The sequence below is a fragment of the Mesoplodon mirus genome (assembly GCF_964341445.2).
Source record: "Mesoplodon mirus genome assembly, chromosome: X".
Lineage (NCBI taxonomy): Eukaryota > Metazoa > Chordata > Mammalia > Artiodactyla > Ziphiidae > Mesoplodon > Mesoplodon mirus.
In genome coordinates this window covers 48385160-48410471 of record NC_138981.1, presented here as the reverse complement: position 1 = coordinate 48410471, position 25312 = coordinate 48385160, and the positions used below count along the sequence as shown (strand labels likewise).

General features: G+C 42.0%; 1 protein-coding gene across 4 annotated transcripts in view; it reads left to right on the top strand.

Annotated features, from left to right (window-relative positions):
* PHF8 (PHD finger protein 8) overlaps positions 1-24607 on the top strand; it is a 91930-nt gene extending 67323 nt beyond the window's left edge. For 3 of the 4 annotated variants that reach the window (XM_082609024.1, XM_082609023.1, XM_082609025.1), the window contains 4 exons: positions 2195-2290; positions 18285-18394; positions 22097-22433; positions 23361-24607. In XM_082609024.1, the coding sequence (XP_082465150.1) occupies positions 2195-2290; positions 18285-18394; positions 22097-22433; positions 23361-23449 (632 nt within the window). In that variant the 3' untranslated portion in view covers positions 23450-24607. Of the gene's footprint in view, positions 1-2194; positions 2291-18284; positions 18395-19160; positions 20291-22096; positions 22434-23360 lie in introns of those variants that run through there. The other variant, XM_082609026.1, reaches the window with a different exon arrangement.
* The last annotated feature ends 705 nt before the right edge of the window (positions 24608-25312 follow it).

Sequence of the window (25312 nt, the reverse complement as noted above, 5' to 3'; positions counted from 1 at the left end):
TTAGAGTCTTTGTATAGTAAGTCCAATGTCTGAGCTTCCTCATGGACAATTTTTATCAATATTTTTCCTGTAAATGGGACATAATTTCCTGTTTCTTTGCATGCCTTATAATTTTTGTTTCAAACCCAGACCTTTCGAATATTATAATGTGATAACTCTGGAAGTCATATCTTCCTTCTTCCCTAGAGATTGCTGTTGTTGCTTATTGTGAGCTACAGTTATCTATTTATTTAATGACTTTCCAAATAAGTTTTTGCAAATACCATGTTCCTTGTGTGTGGTCACTGAAGCATCTGTTCCATTGCCTCAGCAGTCAGCTGAGATTCCCTGACAGAATTTTCCTTAAATGCCTTAATTAAGCAGGCTTCTTCTTTGTTAAGCATCCCCTTTGTTGTTATAAGTTTTTGATTGGATTCCAGAGTCCCCAAAAAGTTGATTATTGTAGTTTTTGACAGCTTAATGGTTGCTTCATTGGAGGGACAGATCCTTGGAGCTCCCAACTCCATCATTTTTGGAGGAGGCATCACTCCTCCCACCCTTGTATTTTTTTTTTTTTTTTTTTTTGCGGTACGCGGGCCTCTCACTGCCGTGGCCTCTCCCGTTGCGGAGCACAGGCTCCGGACGTGCAGGCTCAGTGGCCATGGCTCACGGGCCCAGCCGCTCGGCGGCCTGTGGGATCCTCCCAGACCGGGGCACGAACCCGTGTCCCCTGCATCGGCAGGCGGACTCTCAACCACTGCGCCACCAGGGAAGCCCCTCACCCTTGTATTTTTAATATGCGTATTTTAACTTGTATTTTCTTTAAATGTCTAAAATTAATTATTATCTACATCTTATTCCATCTTGAATAAGACATGAACCTTAGAATGGAATTCCTTTTGTATGTTACTTTATACCTGTTATCTCTCAATCCTCAGAACTTTGCAAGGCAGGTTCATCTATTACTTCAATTTTATGGGTGAAGGTAGTGAGACTTATAGGAGTTCTCCTAGGCTACTAAGCTAGTGGGTCAGTCCAGGATTTCAAAGTAATTGTCTAATCCTGAGACTCAAGGTCTTTCTACTATACTACACTTCTTTCCTTTAGGTGGAAAAACTTTTCAAACCCAACAAAATAACATTGACAGCCATTAGTCTAGTAGGGATGGAACCTTTCTCAAACAACTCTGTTACCAGTAGTCATTTCTTTCTAGGGACAATTAATAAATTCAAAAAAAATTTTTAATGAGTCAAAGAGGTGTTTTACTTCTTTGCTCAAGGAGGAAGACCTGAAAAATGGACTTATTTTCCTACAGAGAGACCCTTCTGGAAGGAAGTGGGAGACTAGATTCCTCTGATGAAGTAGAATTCTAGAGAAGTTTGAAGCTGATCAGTAGGAGGAATGGGAGTAGTCATTAGGAGGAAATATTTACTCTCACTTTGCTTCTCTTTTAGTTTAGCAGCAGCAGAGTTTGACCTCATCAGTAGGACCTTTCTAGACCATTTTCCTATTAAACTGTATAGTGTTGCATGTGTATGATAAAACTGGATGTTTCTATGTATTTATATAGGTTGAGATACTTATATATGTGTGTTTTGTCATTCACATCATTCAGTTATAATAATCTTGTTCCCAGTTCAGCCTAAGTGGTCTTTTTGTTCCCTTTCTGTGAATGTGTGAACAATTTCTTTTTCCATTAATTCAAGCACTTACTGAGCACCCACTCTTCATTATGTTCAGCTCCCTTAGTTTAAAATCAAATAATACATATCCTTGCCCTCACAGTAAATTGGGGGTGACTTTTACTAATCATCTCTTAAATACTATATAACAACTCCAATAGAGGTATGCACAGAATACTGTGGAGAGTTGAGGACGCATCTGAATGAGATTAAGAGAAGAGGGAAGGCTTCTTTAGGATGTGAATCTAAAGCTGAATTTTGTACGGTCATTAACTCATGAAGTTACTCACTAAATGGATGTTGGGTGAGTGAAATCAGAGTTAGGTGATGCTGGGAGAAGGACATTTGCAGCAAGGGTACAAAAGTAGAAAGACATGAAAAGTATGTGGCATATTCAAGAATTCCTACAGTTGAGTATGGATTAAGTAAAGGGTCCACTTGTAGAGGGGTGGGAGGAGCTCAGGTAGGTATCATCCTGTCATCACCCTTCTGGATGAGATCTCATTTTACCCTGCTTTTCCCTCTCACTGCAGTTTACCCTTCCCTGGAGTCTGACGATGATGACCCTGCTTTGAAATCTCGACCCAAGAAAAAGAAGAATTCAGATGATGCTCCATGGAGTCCTAAAGGTGATCCAGTATTCTGTCCTTAAACTCTGTGGGGGTGGTTGGGGGGAAAAATATGTCCCACTGGCTAGGTGGGACATTTAATATAGGAAGACACTCATTTGTTTATTCAGCAAACATTTGATGAGTGCCTGCTGTATGCCAGGTACCATGTTAGGTGCTGGAGCAAAAATGATCAATAAGACACAGAGTTCGTGCACTCAGTTCAGCAAAATCAGAGGTAATGGAGCATGTTGCTTTTGATATTACATGGCTTGAGATGAAAAGAGGAAGACCTTGAGCAGATTTCAGCAAGCAGTCTAAGTCTCCTGAGAACATTCTGCTACCATCATCCCAGCCCTTTTGTAATAATATTGTTGTCAAAGGAGGGAAATTCCGCTAACTGTTGAGCTCTACAAGGCCCAAGACTCCTTATTGTTACCTGTACTGGCTGAGAGGCCATCTCTGAGGAAGGAAGAAAGAATGACTTTTGAGTTGAATATGGAACTTAGAGGGTAATAAAAGAATTTTATTCGTCTCACTGGCTGGGTGGTTTTTTCATTGGAGGGTATGTCAGTTGGCTTTTTTTTTTTTTTGTATATTTTACATACATGACTGGGGGTTCTTTTTTTTTTTTTTTTTTAATACACTTTAATTTATTTTTTTTTAGCTGCATTGGGTCTTCGTCTCTGTGCGAGGGCTTTCTCTAGTTGTGGCAAGTGGGGACCACTCTTCATCGCGGTGCACAGGCCTCTCACTGTCACGGCCTCTCTTGTTGCGGAGCACAGGCTCCAGACGTGCAGGCTCAGCAGTTGTGGCCCACGGGCCCAGCCGCTCCACGGCATGTGGGATCTTCCCAGACCAGGGCTCGAACCCGTGTCCCCTGCATTGGCAGGCAGACTCTCAACCACTGCGCCACCAGGGAAGCCCTGTCAGTTGGCTTTTGCTGCTTATCAAACTATCCAAAACTTAGTGTCTTAGAACAATGGTTGATCATTTCTCATGATTCTGTAGGTTGGCTGAACTACTGTTTTAGTCTGGACCAGATTGCCTGGGGCTGGATGGTCTAAAAAGATCTCCTTCAGGTGTCCGGGACCTAATTTGGGGTGTCTGGGGCCTCTCTCCATGTGGTCTTTCACCCACCTGAAGGCCAGCCTAAGCTTTTTCACAAGGTAGCAGAAGGGTGTCCAGCAGCAAGAGAGGACAAACCCAATATGCAAGCACTTTTCAAGCCTCTGTTGTGTCATGTTTTCTATTGTCCCATTGCCAAAGCAAGTTACATGGCCAAGTCTTGATTCCAAAAGTGGAGAAATAGATTCTATCTCTTGGGAGTGGGAACTGCAAAGTTTTCCTATGCACACAAGGACATGTGAGCAGATCGAGAGCCGTTACTGCAACAGTCTGCCACAGAGGGTGCTGGCATCGCAGTACCCCTGTGGTTCCCCAGGAAATAAAGGGCATGCTGTCCCCACCCAGCCTTATTTGACCTTTCTGGTATTTGCTTGGGATTGGAGGAATGGGGTGGCAGGGCAGTCCTGGGAAGTGTTCTCTTAGTGAGTCAATCAGCAAATGTTTCTTTTTTCTTTCTTCAGGCCTATTTTCTGATTTTATTTTCTCCTATACTTTCTGGCTTTTTAGCATAATAGGAAACTTGGAAAATAGAGGAAAGTATAAAGAAGAAATCACCCATGATTCTGCCACCCAGAAGCAACCACTGTTAATGTTTTGATATATTTCCTTCTAGTCTTTTCTCCTATGCATTTTTCTTTTTATGGTTGAAATCACAGTCATATATCCTACTTAAAATTTTTTTTTGCCTTTTAATCAAAATAATGTGTATATCTGGTAGCAAACCAAATAGTACAGAGAGGTTTACGATGAAATGCAATGGTCTTCTGCCTCTGCTTTCCCTACTTCCAATCCCTTGCCTGAGAGGCAAACTTGTCATTTTCATTTTTCTGGTAGTTGCCTCCAAAACTCAAGAAAATAGGGTTTATACCACCATTTCTTGATTTATTAACCTTTTTTTGATTTTTTTAAATTGGAGTGTAGTTGCTTTACTATTTACTATTGTGTTTATACTGTACAGCAAAGTGAATCAGCTATACATATATACATATATCCCCTCTTTTTTGGATTTCCTTCCCATTTAGGTCACCACAGAGCATTGAGTAGAGTTCCCTATGCTATACAGTAGGTTTTCATTAGTTATCTATTTTATACATAGAATCAATAGTGTATATATGTCAATCCCAATCTCCCAATTCATCCCACCCCCTGCCCTTTCCCCCTTGATTTATTAACTTAACCTCTGTTTCTCCTCCCGTCGGCTTTTGTCAGTCTCTCTTGATTACCCACTTTCTAAGATATGGACATTAGTGCTGTTATTCTTTCTTTCTTCCTCCAACCTTCTATAAGCTGTACTTTTTTGTTAATATTGTCAAGGTTGTTACCATTGACTTGTAATTAATACTCTATATTCACTAGAGGTTGACTGTAAAAGTTGAAAACCAGTAAATATATCTGGCCTTTTAAATTAATATTATATCATAAGCATGTCCCTGTGCCATTATTTATAAATAATATTTTAATGGCTACAAAATATTCTATCCCATGGATAAACCTAAATTTACCTGACCTCTTTAATGTAGGGCATTTAGCCGATTGCCAGGTGTTTACAATTAGTGGTAACATTGGAGTGAACATTTTTGTATGTAAGTGTTTGTACCTCTATTTATATGCTTAGGATAGATTCCCATGAAACTCTTGAAGGGCCAAGGTATATAAGGATATCCAGTGAAAAGTCTCCCTCCCAACCCTGTTCCACAGCCTTCCAATTCCCCACCTGGAGTCAACCACTATTACCAGTTTTATGTGTATCCTTTTAGACGTAGTTTATTCATATACAAGTAAATGCATGTATATATTTTCTTTCCCCCTCTTAACTCAATTGGAGACATACATTATATATGTTATGTGCTTTACTTTTCTCACTTAACAATTACATGTTGGAGATTGTTTACACTCCCACAAACAATGCATGAGAGTGCTTGTTTCCCTACACTCTTGCCACTACAATTTGTTAATGTGAATGTTTTAAAAGCTCTTGATATGTATTGCCAAATTGTTTTCCAGAAAGGTTTTACTAGTTTACGCTACCACCAGCCACATGCAAGAGTACTTGTTTATGAATCCTCACAGGCATTGAGCATATAGTTAACAATAGTCTTTGCCTATGAGTAATAGGAACCTCTCAGGCATCCTTAGTGAGTGCTTATCCCCTCAGGGTCGCAAGATGGCTGCTTTAAGTTCTACTTTAAAAAAAATATCTCTTTGGCTGAAACTGTGTCACATGGCCAAGATTATCTGCTAGAAAGGCCAAGAAGTGTAGTTTTTAGTTAGGTACATTGTTGTTCCACAAAATTATGTTTTTATTAGTAAGCAAGAAAGGAAGAATGATACTGGGTTGAAAACAAGCAGTCTGTATCATGGTATTTTTTGATCTTTGGTAATTCACAAGCAAACAACAGCATCTCACTGATTTAATTTGCATTTCTTTGATTAGACATTTCCTATATGTTTGTATTAGCATTAGAATTTCTTCTTTTGTAAATTTTATGTCTGACTTTTGCCCATTTATTCATGTAGGTCTTCAACATTTTCATATGCCCTTTTTACATATAGTAAGAAATAGTCAAATATATATATAATTTATTTATGATATTTTTTCCTCATTCTACATAAAAATATGAATATTTCTATATCAAAAGGTGATCTTATCCATTGTTTCCCTATTCCTAGAGCAGATAATTAACACTGCTGTATTTTTAACATAAATGTATGCATATATCTATGTATATTTCTCTAAAAAGAAAGCTAATAACTTTTATCACATTTTCAAAGTAGATACTTTTTTTTAACATCTTTATTGGAGTATAATTGCTTTAAAATGGTGTGTTAGTTTCTGCTTTATAACAAAGTGAATCAGTTATACATATACATATATTCCCATATCTCTTCCCTCTTGCATCTCCCTCCCTCCCACCCTCCCTATCCCACCCCTCTAGGTGGTCACAAAGCACGAAGCTGATCTCCCTGTGTTATGCAGCTGCTTCCCACTAGTTATCTGTTTTATGTTTGGTAGTGTATATATGTCCATGCCACTCTCTCACTTTGTCACATCTTACCCTTCCCCCTCCCCATATCCTCAAGTCCATTCTCTAGTAGGTCTATGTCTTTATTCCTGTCTTACCCTTAGGTTCTTCATTACATTTTTTTTCTTAGATTCCATATATATGTGTTAGCATATGGTATTTGTCTTTCTCTTTCTGATTTACTTCACTCTGTAGGACAGACTCTAGGTCCTTGCACCTCACTACAAATAACTCAATTTCGCTTCATTTTATGGCTGAGTAATGTTCCATTGTATATATGAGCCACATCTTCTTTATCCATTCATCAGATGATGGATACTTAGGTTGCTTCCATCACCTGGCTATTGTAAATAGAGCTGCAATGAACATTTTGGTACGTGACTCTTTTTGAATTATGGTTTTCTCAGGGTATATGCTCAGTAGTGGGATTGCTGGGTCGTATGGTACTTCTATTTTTAGTTTCTTATGGAACCTCCAGGGGCTTCCCTGGTGGCGCAGTGGTTGAGAATCTGCCTGCCAATGCAGGGGACACGGGTTCGAGCCCTGGTCTGGGAGGATCCCACATGCCTCAGAGCGGCTAGGCCCGTGAGCCACAACTACTGAGCCTGCGCGTCTGGAGCCCATGCTCCGCAACAAGAGAGGCCACAATAGTGAGAGGCCCGTGCTCCGTGATGAAGAGTGGCCCCCGCTTGCCATAACTAGAGAAAGCCCTCACACAGAAACGAAGACTCAACACAGCCAAAATAAAGAAATAAATTAATAAACTCCTACCCCCAAAATCTTCTTTAAAAAAAAAAAAAGAAAAGAAAAAAAAGGAACCTCCATACTGTTCTCCATAGTGGCTGTATCAATTTACATTCCCACCAACAGTGCAAGAGGGTTCCCTTTTCTCCACACCCTCTCCAGCATTTATTGTTTGTAGATTTCTTGATGATGGCCACTCTGACCAGTGTGAGATGATATCTCATTGTAGTTTTGATTTGCATTTCTCTAATGATTAATGATGTTGAGCATCCTTTCATGTGTTTGTTGGAAGTCTGTATATTTTCTTTGTAGAAATGTCTATTTAGGTCTTCTGCCCATTTTTGGATTGGGTTGTTTGTTTTTTTGCTATTGAGCTGCACGAGCTGCTTATAAATTTTGGAGAGTAATCCTTTGTCAGTTGCTTCATTTGCAAATATTTTCTCCCACTCTGAGGGTTATCTTTTGGTCTTCTTTATGGTATCCTTTGCTGTGCAAAAGTTTTGAAGTTTCATTCAGTCCCATTTGTTTATTTTTGTTTTTCTTTCCATTTCTCTAGGAGGTGGCTCAAAAAGGATCTTACTGTGATTTGTGTCATAGAGTGTTCTGCCTATGTTTTCCTCTTAAGAGTTTGATAGTTTCTGGCCTTACATTTAGGTCTTTAATCCATTTTGAGCTTATTTTTGTGTATGGTGTTAGGGAGTGATCTAATCTCATACTTTCACATGTCCCTGTCCAGTTTTCCCAGCACCACTTATTGAAGAGGCTGTCCTTTCTCCACTGTACATTCCTGCCTCCTTTATCAAAGATAAGGTGACCATATGTGCGTGGGTTTATCTCTGGGCTTTCTATCCTGTTCCATTGATCTATCTTTCTATTTTTGTGCCAGGACCATACTGTCTTGATTACTGTAGCTTTGTAGTATAGTCTGAAGTCAGGGAGCCTGATTCCTCCAGCTCCGTTTTTCGTTCTCAAGATTGCTTTGGCTATTCGGGGTCTTTTGTGTTTCCATACAAACTGTGAAATTTTTTGTCCTAGTTCTGTGAAAAATGGCAGTGATAGTTTCATAGGGATTGCATTGAATCCGTAGATTGCTTTGGGTAGTAGAGTCATTTTCACAATGTTGATTCTTCCAATCCAGGAACATGGTATATCTCTCCATCTATTTGTATCATATTTAATTTCTTTCATCAGTGTCTTATAATTTTCTGCATACAGGTCTTTTGTCTCCTTAGGTAGGTTTATTCCTAAATATTTTATTATTTTTGTTGCAGTGGTAAATGGGAGTGTTTTATTGGTTTCACTTTCATATTTTTCATCATTAGTGTACAGGAATGCCAGAGATTTCTGTGCATTAATTTTGTATCCTGCTACTTTACCAAATTCATTGTTTAGCTCTAGTAGTTTTCTGGTAGCATCTTTAGGATTCTCTATGTATAGTATCATGTCATCTGCAAACAGTGACAGCTTTACTTCTTCTTTTCTGATTTGGATTCCTTTTATTTCCTTTTCTTCTCTGATTGCTGTAGCTCAAACTTCCAAATCTATGTTGAATAAGAGTGGTGAGAGTGGGCAACCTTGTATTGTCCCTGATCTTAGTGGAAATGGTTTCAGTTTTTCACCATTGAGGACAATGTTGGCTGTGGGCTTGTCATATATGGCCTTTATTCTGTTGAGGAATGTTCCCTCTATGCCTACTTTCTGCAGGGTTTTTATCATAAATGGGTGTTGAATTTTGTCGAAAGCTTTCTCTGCATCTATTGAGATGATCATATGGTTTTTCTCCTTCAGTTTCTTAATATGGTGTATCACGTTGATTGATTTGTGTATATTGAAAAATCTTTACATTCCTGGAATAAACCCCACTTGATAATGGTGTATGATCCTTTTAATGTGCCGTTGGATTCTGTTTGCTAGTATTTTGTTGAGGATTTTTGCATCTATGTTCATCAGTGATATTGGCCTGTAGTTTCCTTTCTTTGTGACATCCTTGTCTGCTTTTGGTATCAAGGTGATGGTGGCCTCGTAGAATGAGTTTGGGAGTGTTCCTCCCTCTGCTATATTTTGGAAGAGTTTGAGAAGGATAGGTGTTAGCTCTTCTCTACATGTTTGATAGAATTCGCCTGTGAAGCCATCTGGTCCTGGGCTTTTGTTTGTTGGAAGATTTTTAATCATAGTTTCAATTTCAGTGCTTGTGATTGGTTTATTCATATTTTCTATTTCTTCCTGATTCAGTCTTGGCAGGTTGTGCATTTCTAAGAATTTGTCCATTTCTTCCAGGTTGTCCATTTTACTGGCATAGTGTTGCTTGTAGTAATCTCTCATGACCTTTTGTATTTCTGCAGTGTCAGTTGTTACTTCTCCTTTTTCATTTCTAATTCTATTGATTTGAGTCTTCTCCCTTTTTTTCTTGATGAGTCTGGCTAATGGTATATCAATTTTGTTTATCTTCTCAAAGAACCAACTTTTTGTTTTATTGATCTTTGCTATCGTTTCCTTCATTTCTTTTTCATTTATTTCTGATCTGATTTTTATGATTTCTTTCCTTCTGCTAACTTTGGGGGCTTTTTGTTCTTTCTCTAATTGCTTTATGTGCAAGGTCAGGTTGTTTACTTGAGATATTTCCTGTTTCTTAAGATGGGATTGTATTGCTATAAACTTTCCTCTTAGATCTGCTTTTGCTGCATCCCATCGGTTTTGGGTCGTCGTGTCTCCATTGTCATTTGTTTCTTGGTATTTTTTTATTTCCTCTTTTATTTCTTCAGTGATCACTTCGTTATTAAGTAGTGTATTGTTTAGCCTCCATGTGTTTGTATTTTTTACAGATCTTTTCCTGTAATTGATATCTAGTCTCATAGCGTTGTGGTCGGAAAAGATACTTGATACGATTTCAATTTTCTTAAATTTACCAAGGCTTGATTTGTGACCCAAAGTATGATCTATCCTGGAGAATATTCCATGAGCACTTGAGAAAAATGTGTATTCTGTTGTTTTTGGATGGAATGTCCTATAAATATCAATTAAGTCCATCTTGTTTAATGTATCATTTAAAGCTTGTGTTTCCTTATTTATTTTCATTTTGGATGATCTGTCCATTGGTGAAAGTGGGGGTGTTAAAGTCCCCTACTATGAATGTGTTACTGTCGATTTCCCCTTTTATGGCTGTTAGTATTTGCCTTATGTATTGAGGTGCTCCTATGTTGGGTGCATAAATATTTACAATTGTTTTATCTTCTTCTTGGATCGATCCCTTGATCATTATGTAGTGTCCTTTTTTGTCTCTTCTGATAGTCTTTATTTTAAAGTCTATTTTTTCTGCTATGCGAATTGCTACTCCAGCTTTCTTTTGATTTCCATTTGCATGGAATACCTTTTCCATCCCCTTAGTTTCAGTCTGTATGTGTCTCTAGGTCTGAAGTGGGTCTCTTGTAGACAGCATATATATGGGTCTTGTTTTTGTATCCATTCAGGCAATCTGTGTCTTTTGGTGGGAGCATTTAGTCCATTTACATTTAAGGTAATTTTTGATATGTATGTTCCTATTCCCATTTTCTTAATTGTTTTGGGTTCGTTATTGTAGGTATTTTTCTTCTGTTGTGTTTCTTGCCTAGAGAAGTTCCTTTAGCGTTTGTTGTAAAGCTGGTTTGGTGGTGCTGAACTCTCTCAGCTTTTCCTTGTCTGTAAACGTTTTAATTTCTCCATCAAATCTGAATGAGATCCTTGCTGGGTAGAGTAATCTTGGTTGCAGGTTTTTCTCCTTCATCACTTTAAATATGTCCTGCCAGTCCCTACTGGCTTGCAGAGTTTCTGCTGAAAGATCAGCTGTTAACCTTCTGGGCGATTCCCTTGTGTGTTATTTGTTGTTTTTCCCTTGCTGCTTTTAGTATGTTTTCTTGGTGTTTAATTTTTGACAGTTTGATTAATATGTGTCTTGGCGTATGTCTCCTTGGATTTATCCTGTATGGGACTCTCTGTGCCTCCTGGACTTGATTAACTATTTCCTTTCCCATATTAGGGAAGTTTTCAACTATAATCTCTTCAAATATTTTCTCAGTCCCTTTCTTTTTCTCTTCTTCTTCTGGAACCCCTATAATTCGAATGTTGGTGCATTTAATGTTGTCCCAGAGGTCTCTGAGACTGTCCAAAGTTCTTTTCATTCTTTTTTCTTTGCTCTGCATCAGTTATTTCCACTGTTTTATCTTCCACGTCACTTATCTGTTCTTCTGCCTCAGTTATTCTGCTATTGATCCCATCTAGAGTATTTTTCATTTCATTTATTGTGTTGCTCATCGTTGCTTGATTCATCTTTAGTTCTTATAGTTCCTTGTTAAATGTTTCTTGCATTTTGTCTGTTCTATTTCCAAGATTTTGGATCATCTTTACTATCCTTATTCTGAATTCTTTTTCAGGTAAACTGCCTATTTCCTCTTCATTTGTTAGGTCTGGTGGGTTTTTATCTTGCTCCTTCACCTGCTGTGTGTTTTTCTGTCTTCTCATTTTGCTTATCTTACTGTGTTTGGGGTCTCCTTTTTGCAGGCTGCAGGTTCGTAGTTCCCGTTGTTTTTGGTGTCTGTCCCCAGTGGCTAAGATTGGTTAAGTGGGTTGTTTAGGCTTCCTGGTAGAGGGGTCTAGTGCCTGTGTTCTGGTGGATGAGGCTGGATCTTGTCTTTCTGGTGGGCAGGTCCACGTCTGGTGTGTTTTGGGGTGTCTGTGGACTTATTATGATTTTAGGCAGCCTCTCTGCTAATGGGTGGCGTTGTGTTCCTGTCTTGCTAGTTGTTTGGCATAGGGTGTCCAGCACTGTAGCTTGCTGGTGGTTGAGTGAAGCTGGGTGCTGGTGTTGAGATGGAGATCTCTGGGAGATTTTCGCCGTTTGATATTACGTGGAGCTGGGAGGTCTCTTGTGGACCAGTGTCCTGAAGTTGGCTCTCCCACCTCAGAGGCACAGCACTGACTCCTGGCTGGAGCACCAAGAGCCTTTCATCCACACGGCTCAGAATAAAAGGGAGAAAAACTAGAAAGAAAGAATTAGTAGAAGTAGAAAGCAAGAAAGCAAGAAAGAAAGAGAGAAAGAAAGAAAGGAGGGTGGGAGGGAAGGAGGAAGGACGGAAGGTAGGACAAAGAGAAGATAAAGTAAAATAGAATAAAGTATGATAAAATATAATAAAGTTATTAAAATAAAAAATAATTATTAAGAAAAAAATTTCAAAACGGATGGATAGATCCCTGCGACAAATGGTGGAAGCAAAGCTATACAGACAAAATCTCACACAGAAGCATACACATACACACTCAGAAAAAGAGGAAAAGGGGAAAAAATCATAAATCTTGCTCTCAAAGTCCACCTCCTCAATTTGGGATGATTCGTTGTCTATTCATGTATTCCACAGATGCAGGGTACATCCAGTTGATTGTGGAGCTTTAATCCGCTGCTTCTGAGGCTGCTGGGAGAGATTTCCCTTTCTCTTCTTTATTCTCACAGCTCCCGGGTCTCAGCTTTGGATTTGGCCCCACCTCTGCGTGTAGGTTGCTGTAGTGCGTCTGTTCTTCGCTCAGAGAGGACGGGGTTAAAGGAGCAGCCTCTTCGGGGACTCTGGCTCACTCGGGCCGGGGTGAGGGAGGGGTACGGAGTGCGGGGCGAGCCTGCTGTGGCAGAGCCCGGCGTGACATTGCACCAGCCTGAGGCGCGCCGTCTGCTCTTCCGGGGAAGCTGTCCCTGGATCCCGGGACCCCGGCAGTGGCGGGCTGCACAGGCTCCCCGTGAAGTGCTTGTGGACAGTGACCTGCGCTCACACACTGGCCTCTTGGCGGCGGCAGCAGCAGCCCCAGCGTCCCACGCCCATCTCTGGGGTCCACGGTTTTAGCCGTGGCTCGTGCCCGTCTCTGGAGCTCCTTTAAGCAGCACTCTTAATCCCCTCTCCTCATGCACCAGGAAACAAAGAGGCAAGAAAAAGTCTCTTGCCTCTTCGGCAGGTCCAGACTTTTTCCCGGCCTCCCTCTCAGCCAGCCGTGGTGCACTAACCCCTACAGGCTGTGTTCATGCCGCCAACCCCAGTCCTCTCCCTGCGCTCCGACCGAGAAGCCTTAGCCTCAGCTCCCAGCCCCACCTGCCCCGGCGGCCAAGCCGACAAGCCTCTCGGGCTGGTGAGTGCCGGTCGGCACCGATCCTCTGTGCGAGAATCTCTCCGCTTTGCCCTCCGCACCCCTGTTGCTGTGCTCTCCTCCGCTACTCCGAAGCTTTCCTCCTCCCCCACCCGCAGTCTCCTCCCACGAAGGGGCTTCCTAGTGTGTGGAAACCTTTTCTCCTTCCCCGCTCCCTCCCAGTGGTGCAGGTCCCGTCCCTATCCTTTTGTCTCTGTTTATTCTTTTTTCTTTTGCCCTACCCAGGTACGTGGGGAGTTTCTTGCCTTTTGGGAGGTCTGAGGTCTTCTGCCAGCATTCAGTAGGTGTTCTGTAGGAGCTGTTCCTCGTGTAGATGAATTTCTGGTGTGTCTGTGGGGAGGAAGGTGATCTCCGAGTCATACTCTTCCGCCATCTTCTCGTGGTCCCTCTCAGCCATTATTTCTTGAAATAGACTTTCCACCCCTTTTTCTCTCTCCTTTTGGGCCTCCCATATGCCTGTGTTGGCAAAGTTGATCCATCCCACAGGTCCCTTTGGCTCTGCTCATTTTCCTCATTCTTTTTTCTTTCTGTTCGTTAGACTGGATAATCTCAGTTGACCTTTCTTGAAGGTCACTAAGTCTTCGTTCTGCCTACTCAAATCTGCTGTTGAAACCCTCTAGTGAAATTTTCATTTCCGTTACTTTTCAACTCTAAAATATCTATTTGATTCCTTTTTATGGTTTCTGTCTGTTTATTGGTATTATTTATTTGGTGAAACTTCATTCTCATACTCTCATTTTGTTCTTTAGACATGATCTCCTTTAGCTCTTTGAACATGTTTGAAATAGGTGGTATAAAGTCCTGTCTAGTAGGTCCAACTTTGTTCAGGTAGTCAGGGAGAGTTTTTATCCATTACTTTTTTCCTGTGTGTGGCTACCCTTTCCTGTTTTTTTGCATATCTTCTAATTTTTTGAAAACTGAACATTTAAAATAATGTGGCAACTCTGGAAATCAGAGACTCCCTACTTCACTCCCCAGGGTTTGTTTTGTTGCTGCTTGTTGTTATTTGTTTATTTACAGAATTTGTTCAGAAAAGTCAGTAAAGTAGAAGTTTCTACTCGGTTTGCTTAGTGGGCAGCTAATGATTAGACAGAGATTTCCTTAAATGCCTGGAACCAGTAAATCTCCCAGTGCTTGACAAGGGGCTCTATATGCATGTTGGGACATACCTTCAGCACTCAGGCAGGCAATTTACAACTGTGCCTTAGCCTTCACTTCCTGCTTTGCAGAGCCACAAAGTCAGCCAGAGGTGAGTGCCTGGGATTTCTCAAGTCTTTCCTGATCATGCACACAGTCCCTATGCATGCATATGGTCTTTTAGATTCCCAGAAATATGTGAGAGCTTTTCTAATCCCCAGTGGATATCTCATTCCTCAACTTTTACTTTTCAGCTTTTGGGTTAGTCTGTTGTTTGCCACAACTGTTATCCATCACCTTAAGCATCTGTGACATTAAGCACTTGCCTTTAAATATTTTTGATAAATGCTCCCCAGGGAGCACTAGGCTTTGGAAGGAAGCTTCAGCTCCTTTCTGTTCCCTACATCACTGGCAATGTGGCCTGTTATTTTTCAAGGCTACCACTGAGCTGGGGAGAAGTGTATGGGTCTAGGGCAAGTTAAAATGCCACAAAGCTCACTGATTTTACTGAGATTCAGCTCTTTTTCTTAAATAACTGCTCTCCAGGTAGCTGTAAACCTTTGGTTAATTTCCAGAGTTCTGAAAAAGTTTATTATGACAGTTTTTGCCAGTTTTTTCATTGTTTTAATTCAGAAGTGACGTTTTGGAAGTCCTTAACTTTGCCTTTTTTGTGGATTTCATCCATCGTGACATACTAAATATTAGTTCAGTATGCATCTCTATGAAAATGACTTTTTCTTTCATAACCATAGTTCCATTATTTTACACCTAAGTAAAGTAACATTTATTTCCTAATATCATTTAATACCAAATCCTTATTCTAATTTCCCCCTATTGTACCAAAAATAGCTTTTATAATTTGCTTATTTAAACCAGGATCTATTCAAGGACTACACATTTCATTTGGTTATTATAATCTCTTAATCTCATTCACTATTTAAAATTTTTTATTATGAGAACTTTCAAACATCCATAAATGTAGGAGAGTACACAAACACCCATATTCTCAATACTTAGATCGTACAGTTGTAATATTTTTCTGTATTTGCTTCATTATCTGTATCTGTCTGTCTAGTTTTTGCTGAGCCACTTTAAAGTAATGTGCAGCCACCATAACATACTATAGTATGTTATGGTGGCTGCACGTTAATACTTCAGTATCTCCTAAGAATAAGAATGTCCTCCTATATAACCACACTAACTTTGTTATACTTAACAGTTAATAATTCCCTAAGATCTTCTAATAACCCATTCTATGATCAGATTTTCTCAACTGTCCCTACAAAATGTTTTACATAGTTTTTTTCCCCCCTAAATCCAGATCTAATCAAGGAGGTTAATTTTTTTCAGATTAAAACAACTTGCTTTTGTATTATACAGGTCAGGAATTTAGAAAGGACACAATGGGGACAACTTGTCTCTACTCCATGATGTCTGGGGCATCAGCTGGGATAATTTGAAGGCTGGATGGCCAAGAGTTTGAACCATCTGAAGTCTCATTAACTCACATGTCTGGTGCCTGGGCTGGGTGGACTCAAAGACTAGAAGTACCAAGCAGAGTGCCAACATGTGACCTCTCCATGTGACTAGCTTCCTCACTGCCTGATGGCCTCAAGGCAATCAGACTTCTTATGTGGTTGCTCAGGGCTCGCTAAGTGTGAGTGTTCCAGGAAGCAGAGCAGAAACTAAAGTTGCCTTTTCTGACCTAGCCTCAGAAGTCATGCAGTGTCACTTCTGTCACATTCTATAGGCTACAAATGAGCCTGCTTAGGTTCAACAGGAGGGAACATAGACCCCACCTATTAATAGGAAAAATGTCAGAGAATTTGGGGCCATGTTTTAAAGCCACCACACACACAAAACTATGGAGAATGATATGAAATATACCCAAGAATCCATGACTGAAAATTGTGTGTTAACATTTTTGCTAGATTTGCTTCAGATCATTTTTTAAACAAGTTAAATATCAATATCACCTTTAAAGAAAGGACTTCAACCTCCTGAATTGCCTGTTCTAGAATCTGCATACCGCTTATACAGAAAGTCTCCTTTATAGCAATAACAATAGCTAACCAACCAAGGAATCTTTAAATCTAGGTGAGATACCACCACCACCTCTTTTTTTCCTGTGACATTGACTTTTTTCATTAATTAAAAAGAGTGAAATCCCATACACTCACCAATGAGAATCAACAGTTGTAAACATTTTCTCATATTTGATTCATCTATAACTTTCTTCTTTTTTTAAAAACTGTCTAAAGCAAATCCCAGATAGTGTCATTCCCTCCCCACCCCACCATGTACTTCAGTATGCATCTCTAAAGTATACATTTTCTCACATAACCACTGTCCTCTCATCATACATAACAAAATTAATAATAATTTGATAATTCCTTGATGTTATCTAATACTAAATCCGTAATCAATTTTCCTTAATTGTCTAACAAAAAAGGCATTTTCATAGCGGATTTGTTTAAATCAGGATCTGAACAGGGTCCATATGGCATTTGGCTATCACGTTTTTTGAGTATCTCTTAATCTAGAGAAATACTTTTTTCTTTGATGCTGTTGATTTGTTATAAAAACTAGTATAATTGTCCTTTAGCACATCCCACCTTCTAGATTTGTTTGTTTGCTTCTTTGTGACATTGTGTTTTTAAAGAAACCAGGCCAGTTATTTTATAGGATGACTGTTTGCCCTCAGTGTCATTTAACTTGTTTTTTTTTTTTAATCTCTGTGTTTCCTAAAAACTGGAAGTAATATGAACTGCTCACTTGATGTTAGGTCTTGGCAAAACTACTTCCCAGGTAATGCTGTAGATTTCCTATTGAATTGCATTAGGAGGTGCATGAAGTTGGCCATCTTTCTGTTAGTGACAATAAGGGGGTGATCTCCTGATCTTATCATTGTAAGGTTAGTTCTTTTTCTCAAGACTAGCAAGTCATCTGTGAGATAATACTTTGGTACTGTGTGAATATCCAATTCCCTAGAATCAGTTATTTCATTAGGGCTTACAAACCTGTGATTTTCTAATTTTGTCATTCCTTTTACATTTATTAGCTGGCATTCGTCCGTAAAGAACAGCTTTCCCTCATCATCTGGGGCTGTTTGGTTATCCTGAAATACACTTCCTATGTAAAATGTGGGATGAGTAACTATTTTTTGATTCAAGATTGTTAAGGCATTATATGAAAAAATTGTACAAGAAGGTGATCTTCTTTAGGAACTCGTAGCCTGTTTATTAGATAGAATAACACACATCAGCATTAGGGAATGAGACAGGATAGTATGTGCTATGTATTAAGTGACTTGTACATAAGTTCAGGGGAGGGGAGGGGTCAATGTGAGCCAAAGAGGTCCTAGATGTTTTGCATAGAAGATTGATTTCAGCTTACTTTTGAATAATGGGCAGGTTTAAAGAGGTGGACAAAAGGGAAAAGGGTACTGCAGGCAGTGTAGATGATGAGGATGAAGGCATGGGGGGGAGGATGAGCTGTACATGTTCTGGAGGTGTAATAAGGAAGCCATTCTGTCTGGAGAAGCTGAGGATATGGGAGTGGAAATAAGGTTGGGGAGGTAGGTAGGGAGCAGAACATGGACAACTTTACATGCCAATTCAGGGAAATTAACTTTTACCCTTTAATCAGTGTGTGCTTTGTGTACCTTGGGCATTTGTGAATTCGCTTTTTACCCAATGGGAAGCAAAATCTGGCTTTGTAAAAAGCTAGAAGCAGGAAAACCAATGAGACCACCTTTGGGGGGCCCAGAGGTAGGGAATATGATTGTCATTCAGATAAATGTCTTCATCCTGTTCCCTCTGCAGCCCGTGTGACCCCAACTCTACCGAAGCAGGACCGTCCTGTGCGTGAGGGGACCCGGGTAGCTTCCATTGAGACAGGCTTGGCTGCAGCAGCTGCAAAGTTGGCCCAGCAGGTAAGTGCTGACACTCAGGCAATGGCCCTGCCACTGATCCCAGTTTGACTTGGAGCCTCAAAACTCAGACCTCCAGGCTGACAGGATCCCACCGTTGTCTCATTGGGAAGTGGGTAACTTGTGATCTTTATCCATGGTAGTATCCCAGCTCCCTCCTATATCCTATATATACCAACTCAGTGACAAGCTACCTCCATAGGGCACACCGTTGAAATGATTTAGGATGAAAGAAAATAGGAGGCCAGAGAAAAGCCCTTGAATATATCACTTGCCTTTCTGGGTGTGTAAAAACCTCTCAGATGGGAAGGACCAAGTCTGTCCTTCGGTGAGAGCACTTGTCTTCAGATGAAGCTCCAAGGAGGTGACTCAGTTGAGTACACTCAGTTTCTCAGTCTCTCATCAGTATCGGAATTTGGTTTTTCTGGGGAGAGGCTTTTCTTGTTCTCTGTACCAAATACTTTGCCTGATCTTCACTCCATGCTTCCCAAGAAAACTTCACCCACTAATTTTTGTCCTAGAATCAAGTTGACTTCCTAGCATGTTATGGTTTTCAAAGTTCTTAAATGTGCTTGGCAACCCTGGGAGCAGTTGGAAGTGAATCTTGTGGTTCTCTCCTTATCAGTATCCCCTTAGATTCTCATGCCACATCCTATAGCTTAGAGCATTTATTGAGCATCTGCTTTATGTTAGGTGCTTCCATGTACAGTGTCTCATGTAATCTGCTCAATAACCCTTTTCAATAGGTAATATTTTCATCATTTTACAGGTGAAGAAAATGAGGCTCTCTTTAAGTGACTAGTCCAGGATAATACAGCCAGTAAATGGAGGAGACAAGATTCAAACTCATATCCTCTAACTTCAGATTTCATGTTACTTGCTATTAAAATAAAATGAAATAGTTAAATGTTTATATAATTAAGTAATTACATCCTATTTAAATAAAATTTAATAGAATGATGTTTTTCATATCATGTTCTGTGGAATTCCAGAGTTTAGAAATGTTTTGGAGGCTACTGATGGAAGCCAGCAGAGACCAACCAGGCCAGGCGGCCATTCTTTGTCCAGAACTTTTCTCTATTATGTATATCCTAGTGCCATGTAAGATGTAATTTGAAAAAAAAAAAAGGAAGTTTGACTGCTTTAAATGAACAAATTAATTAAAGGTGTGAAAACCATTTTTAGTGCCTTCTGTGGAGCTCACTTCTGGTTGAGTTGATCAGGGATGACCTCAAAGAAGAGATTTTGAAATTGGGAAGGGTTTTGCAGGCTAAGCTATTGGAGGGGAAAGGGAGGCATTCTAGGAGAAGGGGATTCCTTGGTAAGCACACAAGGCCCTCTTGATTTGCCCTCTGGTTACCTCTCCTCCCTGACCTTGTGTCAACCCTTCATGCATGCCCTTTACACCACCCATTACGGTAACTCATTGTTCATTCAGTGTATCAGACTGTCTCATGCCTCTGTGCCTTTGCACAAACTGTTTCCTCTGCCCATTGGGAATCGTGCCCTCTCAGATGCCTTTACCTAACACCCCTTCACACCATCCACCACCAGTTTATTTCAGTGGCCTTCTGTGCTTCCATAGCATTCTCATGGTACTTACAATCATAAGTGTACTTTTCTGTGTTCCTTATTAAACTGTAAGGGCCTCAAGGGTGAAGACATATCTAATTTAACTTGGTATCCCTACTATGCTAAGTGTGTGTTTAGTCGTTGTTGGTTGAGTGAATGAATGAATGAACGAATGAATAAAAGAATGAACAGATCTTTTTGGATTGGAGGCTTCTTGTTGGGGAATGGAGTAAGATAAATAGAGGTTAAAAAATGAATTCTGGAGCCAGCCTGCCTGAGTTCAAATCTCCTCCCTCTTACATGAGCAAGTTACTTAATTTCTCTGTGCCTCAGTTTCCTTGTAGACTCTGTCTGAGGATTAGATGAGGTAATATATGTGAAAGCTCTGAGAACAGCACTTGCCACACAGTAAGTACTATAGACACATTAGCTTTTCATCATTATCACTACAGGTTGGCTAGGTATAAGTGGCCAGACGATGGATGACCATAAATGTCAGGCCAGGGAGTCTGAACTTGGGTGGGGACTTGCTGATGGCCTTTTGAGATAAGGTGAAAGTGGCCCTGTCATAAGATAGTCTAGTCTTCTGTGGGGGATCTGGATGAAGTATATGAAAAGGAGATTGGCAACAAAGGTAGAAAATTTTAAACTATGTGATCTAGGTATGAAGAGATAATTTCTGGATTCAGATGAGAGCAATGGGGGCCGAAATGCAGTTCTTGGTATGGATGGAGTAACAAGCATTTTGGCTGATAAAAGAGACTCTGAAGACAGATGGCTTGGGTCTGAATCACAGCTTGGCCACTTACTGTTCCTATAACCTTAGGAAAGTGACTTAACCTCTCTGTGCCAGTTTCTGCTCATAAAAATGGAATTATAATTATTTTTTTCTCATGCTTCATAGGAGTATTAAATGAGTTAAATTATAGAACAGTACCTGGCATATATTACTAATATTATTATTCTCGTCCCACAAAAATCCCTAAGGTAGCCACAGCCTGTCAGATCTTCTGAAGGCAGGAGTAGGCCTGTGTTGCCAAGAGAAGGCAAAGAAATGTAATCACTGAGTTGGTCTCTGTGGCTGTGTAGCATTTCAGAAGGTGAAGTCGTTCACATGCTCTCAGCACCACCTTTCCAGGTTCTCAGGGGCCCAGGTGCCCACTATAAAGGTACCCACTACACAGTGGATAGTATATTCATAGAGCAATGGATGGATGAAATCCAAGATATTGTGAGAAGTGACACAACTCCTTATTCATCCCTCCCATCCAAAACAGAGATTTTAAGATCCAGTGACCTGGAAGACTCTTCTATTAAAAGAAAAGACCAGCAAGAAGAAGAGAAACCATTGTAAGAGATGAAGATAGAATAATAGTTTCCATTTGTTGAGTACCTACTATGTGCTATGTGTTTAATGTCATTATTTAATCTTTCCGGCAACCCTGAAAACCAGCTATTGTTTTGCCCATTTTACAGACGAGGCAATTGAATTTCAGAAAGGTTAGTAACTTGACCAAGGTCATCCAACTTAGGGAGCACAAGCCTAGATTTGAACCCAAGTTTATCTCATTCCAAAGCTGCTACTCTTTCACTCGCAGATGTCCCATTTTGAGAATTGTGCAGGGTGGGTGTTCAGATAGACCTAGTTGAATCCTGAACCCAACAACTGTTCAGCTGTGAGGCTTTGGGCTCAAGTTACTTAATATCCCTGTACCTCAGTTTTCTCATCTGTAAACTGAGGGATTTTCCTTCTCAGGGCTGTTCTAAGGAGTAAATGAGGTCAAACATATAAAGTGCCTCAGCTGCTGGTGTAAATTTAGCTATTATTATTAGGCATGTCCATGGTTCACCGCATAAGTGGCAATTCTAGGACCAAAACCCAAGTCTGTGAACTCATTTACCCTTCTGTTGCCACTGTACTGGTTAGTAGCAGGGTTGACTTAAGAATGGATGGTACCAAAGGACCTGAGGTATTGGAAGTCCTGTGTGTTGTGTGTACATATATCCAGGCTAAGCTTGGAGTAGGGGCAGGTTGCAGAACCACACTGACCACTGTCTAGATCCCTTTCTGGGAAATTTTCTTCTGTTTTCTTCACTCCTAAATTCTCCCCTCCCATTTGGCTTGTGTTTCAGGAGCTACAGAAGGCCCAAAAGAAGAAATATATCAAGAAGAAGCCTTTGTTGAAGGAGGTAGAACAGCCTCGCCCTCAAGAGCCTAATCTCAGCGTGGCAGTACCAGCCCCAACTCTGGCCACTACACCCCAACTTCTCACCTCCTCCTCGCCCCTGCCTCCCCCTGAGCCTAAACAAGAGGCCCTCTCAGGAAGCCTTGCTGACCATGAGTATACTGCTCGTCCCAATGCCTTTGGCATGGCCCAGGCAAACCGCAGCACCACACCCATGGCCCCTGGTGTCTTCTTGACCCAGCGGCGCCCTTCAGTTGGCTCCCAGAGCAATCAAGCAGGACCAGGTATGACTGGCATATGGTTGTAGAACTGAGAAGGATCTTAGGGTCACTGGCTTCAAACCCTTAAGCATTCTGGTAAATGAGAACACCTGGGAGGGACACTGATGGGCAACCTAAGATACTTGGACTTGACCTCATAGGCCATGAAGAGACATTGACTGGTGTTAAGCAGAGACAAACTCAGATGTGGGTTTGGAAAGATCCTTCCGGTGGGCCAGAGTGGAGGGTGGGTTGAAGGTGGGAAGTCTAGGAAGGAGGCACATACACAAGTCCAGGCTGCAGTGAAGAGAGGCTAGAGCTCTGGCAGAGGGAATGAAGGAGGGGATAAATTGATCAAATATGGAGGAGGTCACATGGGACATATGACTGATGTGGTAATGTGGTGATGAGGTGATTTGATGTGGGGAAAGAGGAAGTGGGGAGAGCTCAAGCCCTCCTTTTCCTCACTTTGGCTCTGAAAGCCCAGTCCCTAGAGTACGCAGCTCAAGGGTGATGAGATTGGTGCTTGTTTCTAATGAAACAAGGCCCTGGGAGTGGCAACTTCAGGGACACCGAGCTATAATCACTAACCAGGCACTTTTTCAATCCTGGTGGGCAGGATAAGAAGATGGAGAGGCACAATCACCTTGCAGAAGTTAGGAAGGAAAATAGGACCAAAGAAATCAGTGGGGAAAAGTAACCAGACAGAGTAACCAGGGAGTCTGTAGCCAATGCAGGAGGTCATAGGAGGAAGAGCCAAAGCATGTGGTGTTGGATGGGAGTAGTTAAGGGGGGCCTCTTGGCCCAAGATGGTCCTGGAGCCAGGCATAAGGATGGGGAGACTCTGTGGGCAGAGGAACAGAGGAGGAGGGTGGCCCAAGGACAGTTGGTGCTGGAGCTGCTGCTGGCACCCTTGCCATATCCTTTGCTTACCTCTCCCTTCCCCCGCAGGAAAGCGTCCCAAAAAGGGCCTGGCTACAGCAAAGCAGAGACTCGGCCGTATCCTGAAAATCCACAGAAATGGCAAACTGCTTCTGTGATCCCCTTTGTGTCCTGCCCCTCACCCCTTCACCCCCATTGCCTTCTCCGTTGTCAATTCTCGGGGCACTCCTGGATCCTACCTGCCCCGGACAAGGTGCTGAGGCGCATTGTCCTGCTTTCTTGGAACTGACCAAAGGCATGGACTCTCCCATGGGCCCCTTCACCTACTCCCTCAACTCCCTTCCCTACTTCCACTGGAGCATCCTGCCTTCCTTTTCCATATCTCTGAGTAGCCAGTAAATGGGAGAGGTTTCCAGCTGACTAGAGCCCTCTTTTCTGCTGCCCCAATCCATTTCCCTTTCACCAGCTTTGTCTGCCCTTTACTGTCATCCCCACTTAAAGCTGGAAAGCAGGATGAGGAGAGGCATGAGGAGAGCCTGGGCCCCTCGGTATTTCCCTGGTCATGAAGTGGGAGGCCCAGTGCTCAACACTTTCTGCGGCTCCAGCCCTGTCTCCAGAAGCCTGCCCACCTCTGCCCATTCTCCTTCCTCTTCTTAGCCCAATGGATGTGTCCCACTCAAGACTCGTTCCTGGGAGAAGCCTCTGGCCTCTGCCCCCTCTTGCCAAATGCTTCATGGAAATAAAGAGGAGGGCCCAGAGTCTTCTTACTGCCCCACCGTGGGCCATTTCCAGAGTGGCCTAGAAAGGCCATGGGCTGACTTCATTCATCCTTGGGAAGAAGAGAGATTCCTGTCACTTCTCAAGGTGGGGAGAGGACCAACACCCAAGACTTTGACCGAGACTTTGTAGCCCATTGGAGGAAACTACTTTTGGGTGGCTACAGATGAAGCCACCTCTCCCAGGGTGAGCTCCAGGGATTTGCCTAGAGTTTGAGGTCCTACAGAACATTATCCACATAGCTTTGGCTGGGCTCCAGGAGGCAAAGACCATCTCCCAAACGCCTTGAAAGCATCTGCCACTGAAGCAGATAGCCCTTGCTCTACGGCCTGATCCCTTCACCCGTACCACAAAGCACAGCCTGGACCTTCTGGAGAGGATGTGGCAGGACAGCTCACCCCAGGTTCTCCATCAGGAGCCTCCCTGCTTCTCTCCCCACCTTGAGGTCTTGGTCTGAAGAAGACTTTGGAACTCACATCTTCACTCCTGGACCTTTACACTCCCAGATGTCAGGTGGACGCTCAAGCAGAGTGCTGATGTGGGGGGAGCCCGAGCCTAGGAGCGGAGATGCCCACCTGTAAAGGAGCAGATCATCTGAACCTCCCACCCCCTCTTCCCTTTGTGAATGTTTCTATTGTCCAGACAGTGCCCACCCCCTCCCTCACCCTCCCCCAGCTCCCTCCACCTCCACCTGTCTTGCCTCCCTGGTGACCTGGACTGGATGGAGAATGTCTCCCTCTCTCCATTTCGGCACTGCCCAAGTGGAGTGCTTCATTGTCTTCTACCCCCCACTTCAACTTCACCTCAGTTTTCCCAGTGCTTCTGGGGAACTTAACAGCTACCGTGCAGGCCACAGGGAATATGTGAAGCTTCCCTGGTCGTCTTCGTGTCTCCAGTTTGTCTTTCTTTTCTCCACAGCCCGACATTTACTCTCCTTCCTTGGAATCAGGGGTCCCTTAGCCCCATATCCTTTTCCTATCTTGGGGGCCCCAGGGGCCAAGCAGTCCTCCATCTATACACACCAAAGGCAAAAAAGCCTGGCTACCTCCCCCTTAGCACGTGAGGTTCCCACTCCCCTCCCCTCTGTTTCTGCCCAGCTTTGCTTTTCTTGGGGATTTCAAAGCAACAGAGGGTAGTGAGGGGAGGGAAGGAGGGCAGCCTGTGTCCCTGTGTAGGCAACTGCCTGACTAGGCCCTGACTGCTGTAACCAAGACCAGGACCCCAGCCCTTCTGCCCATTAACAC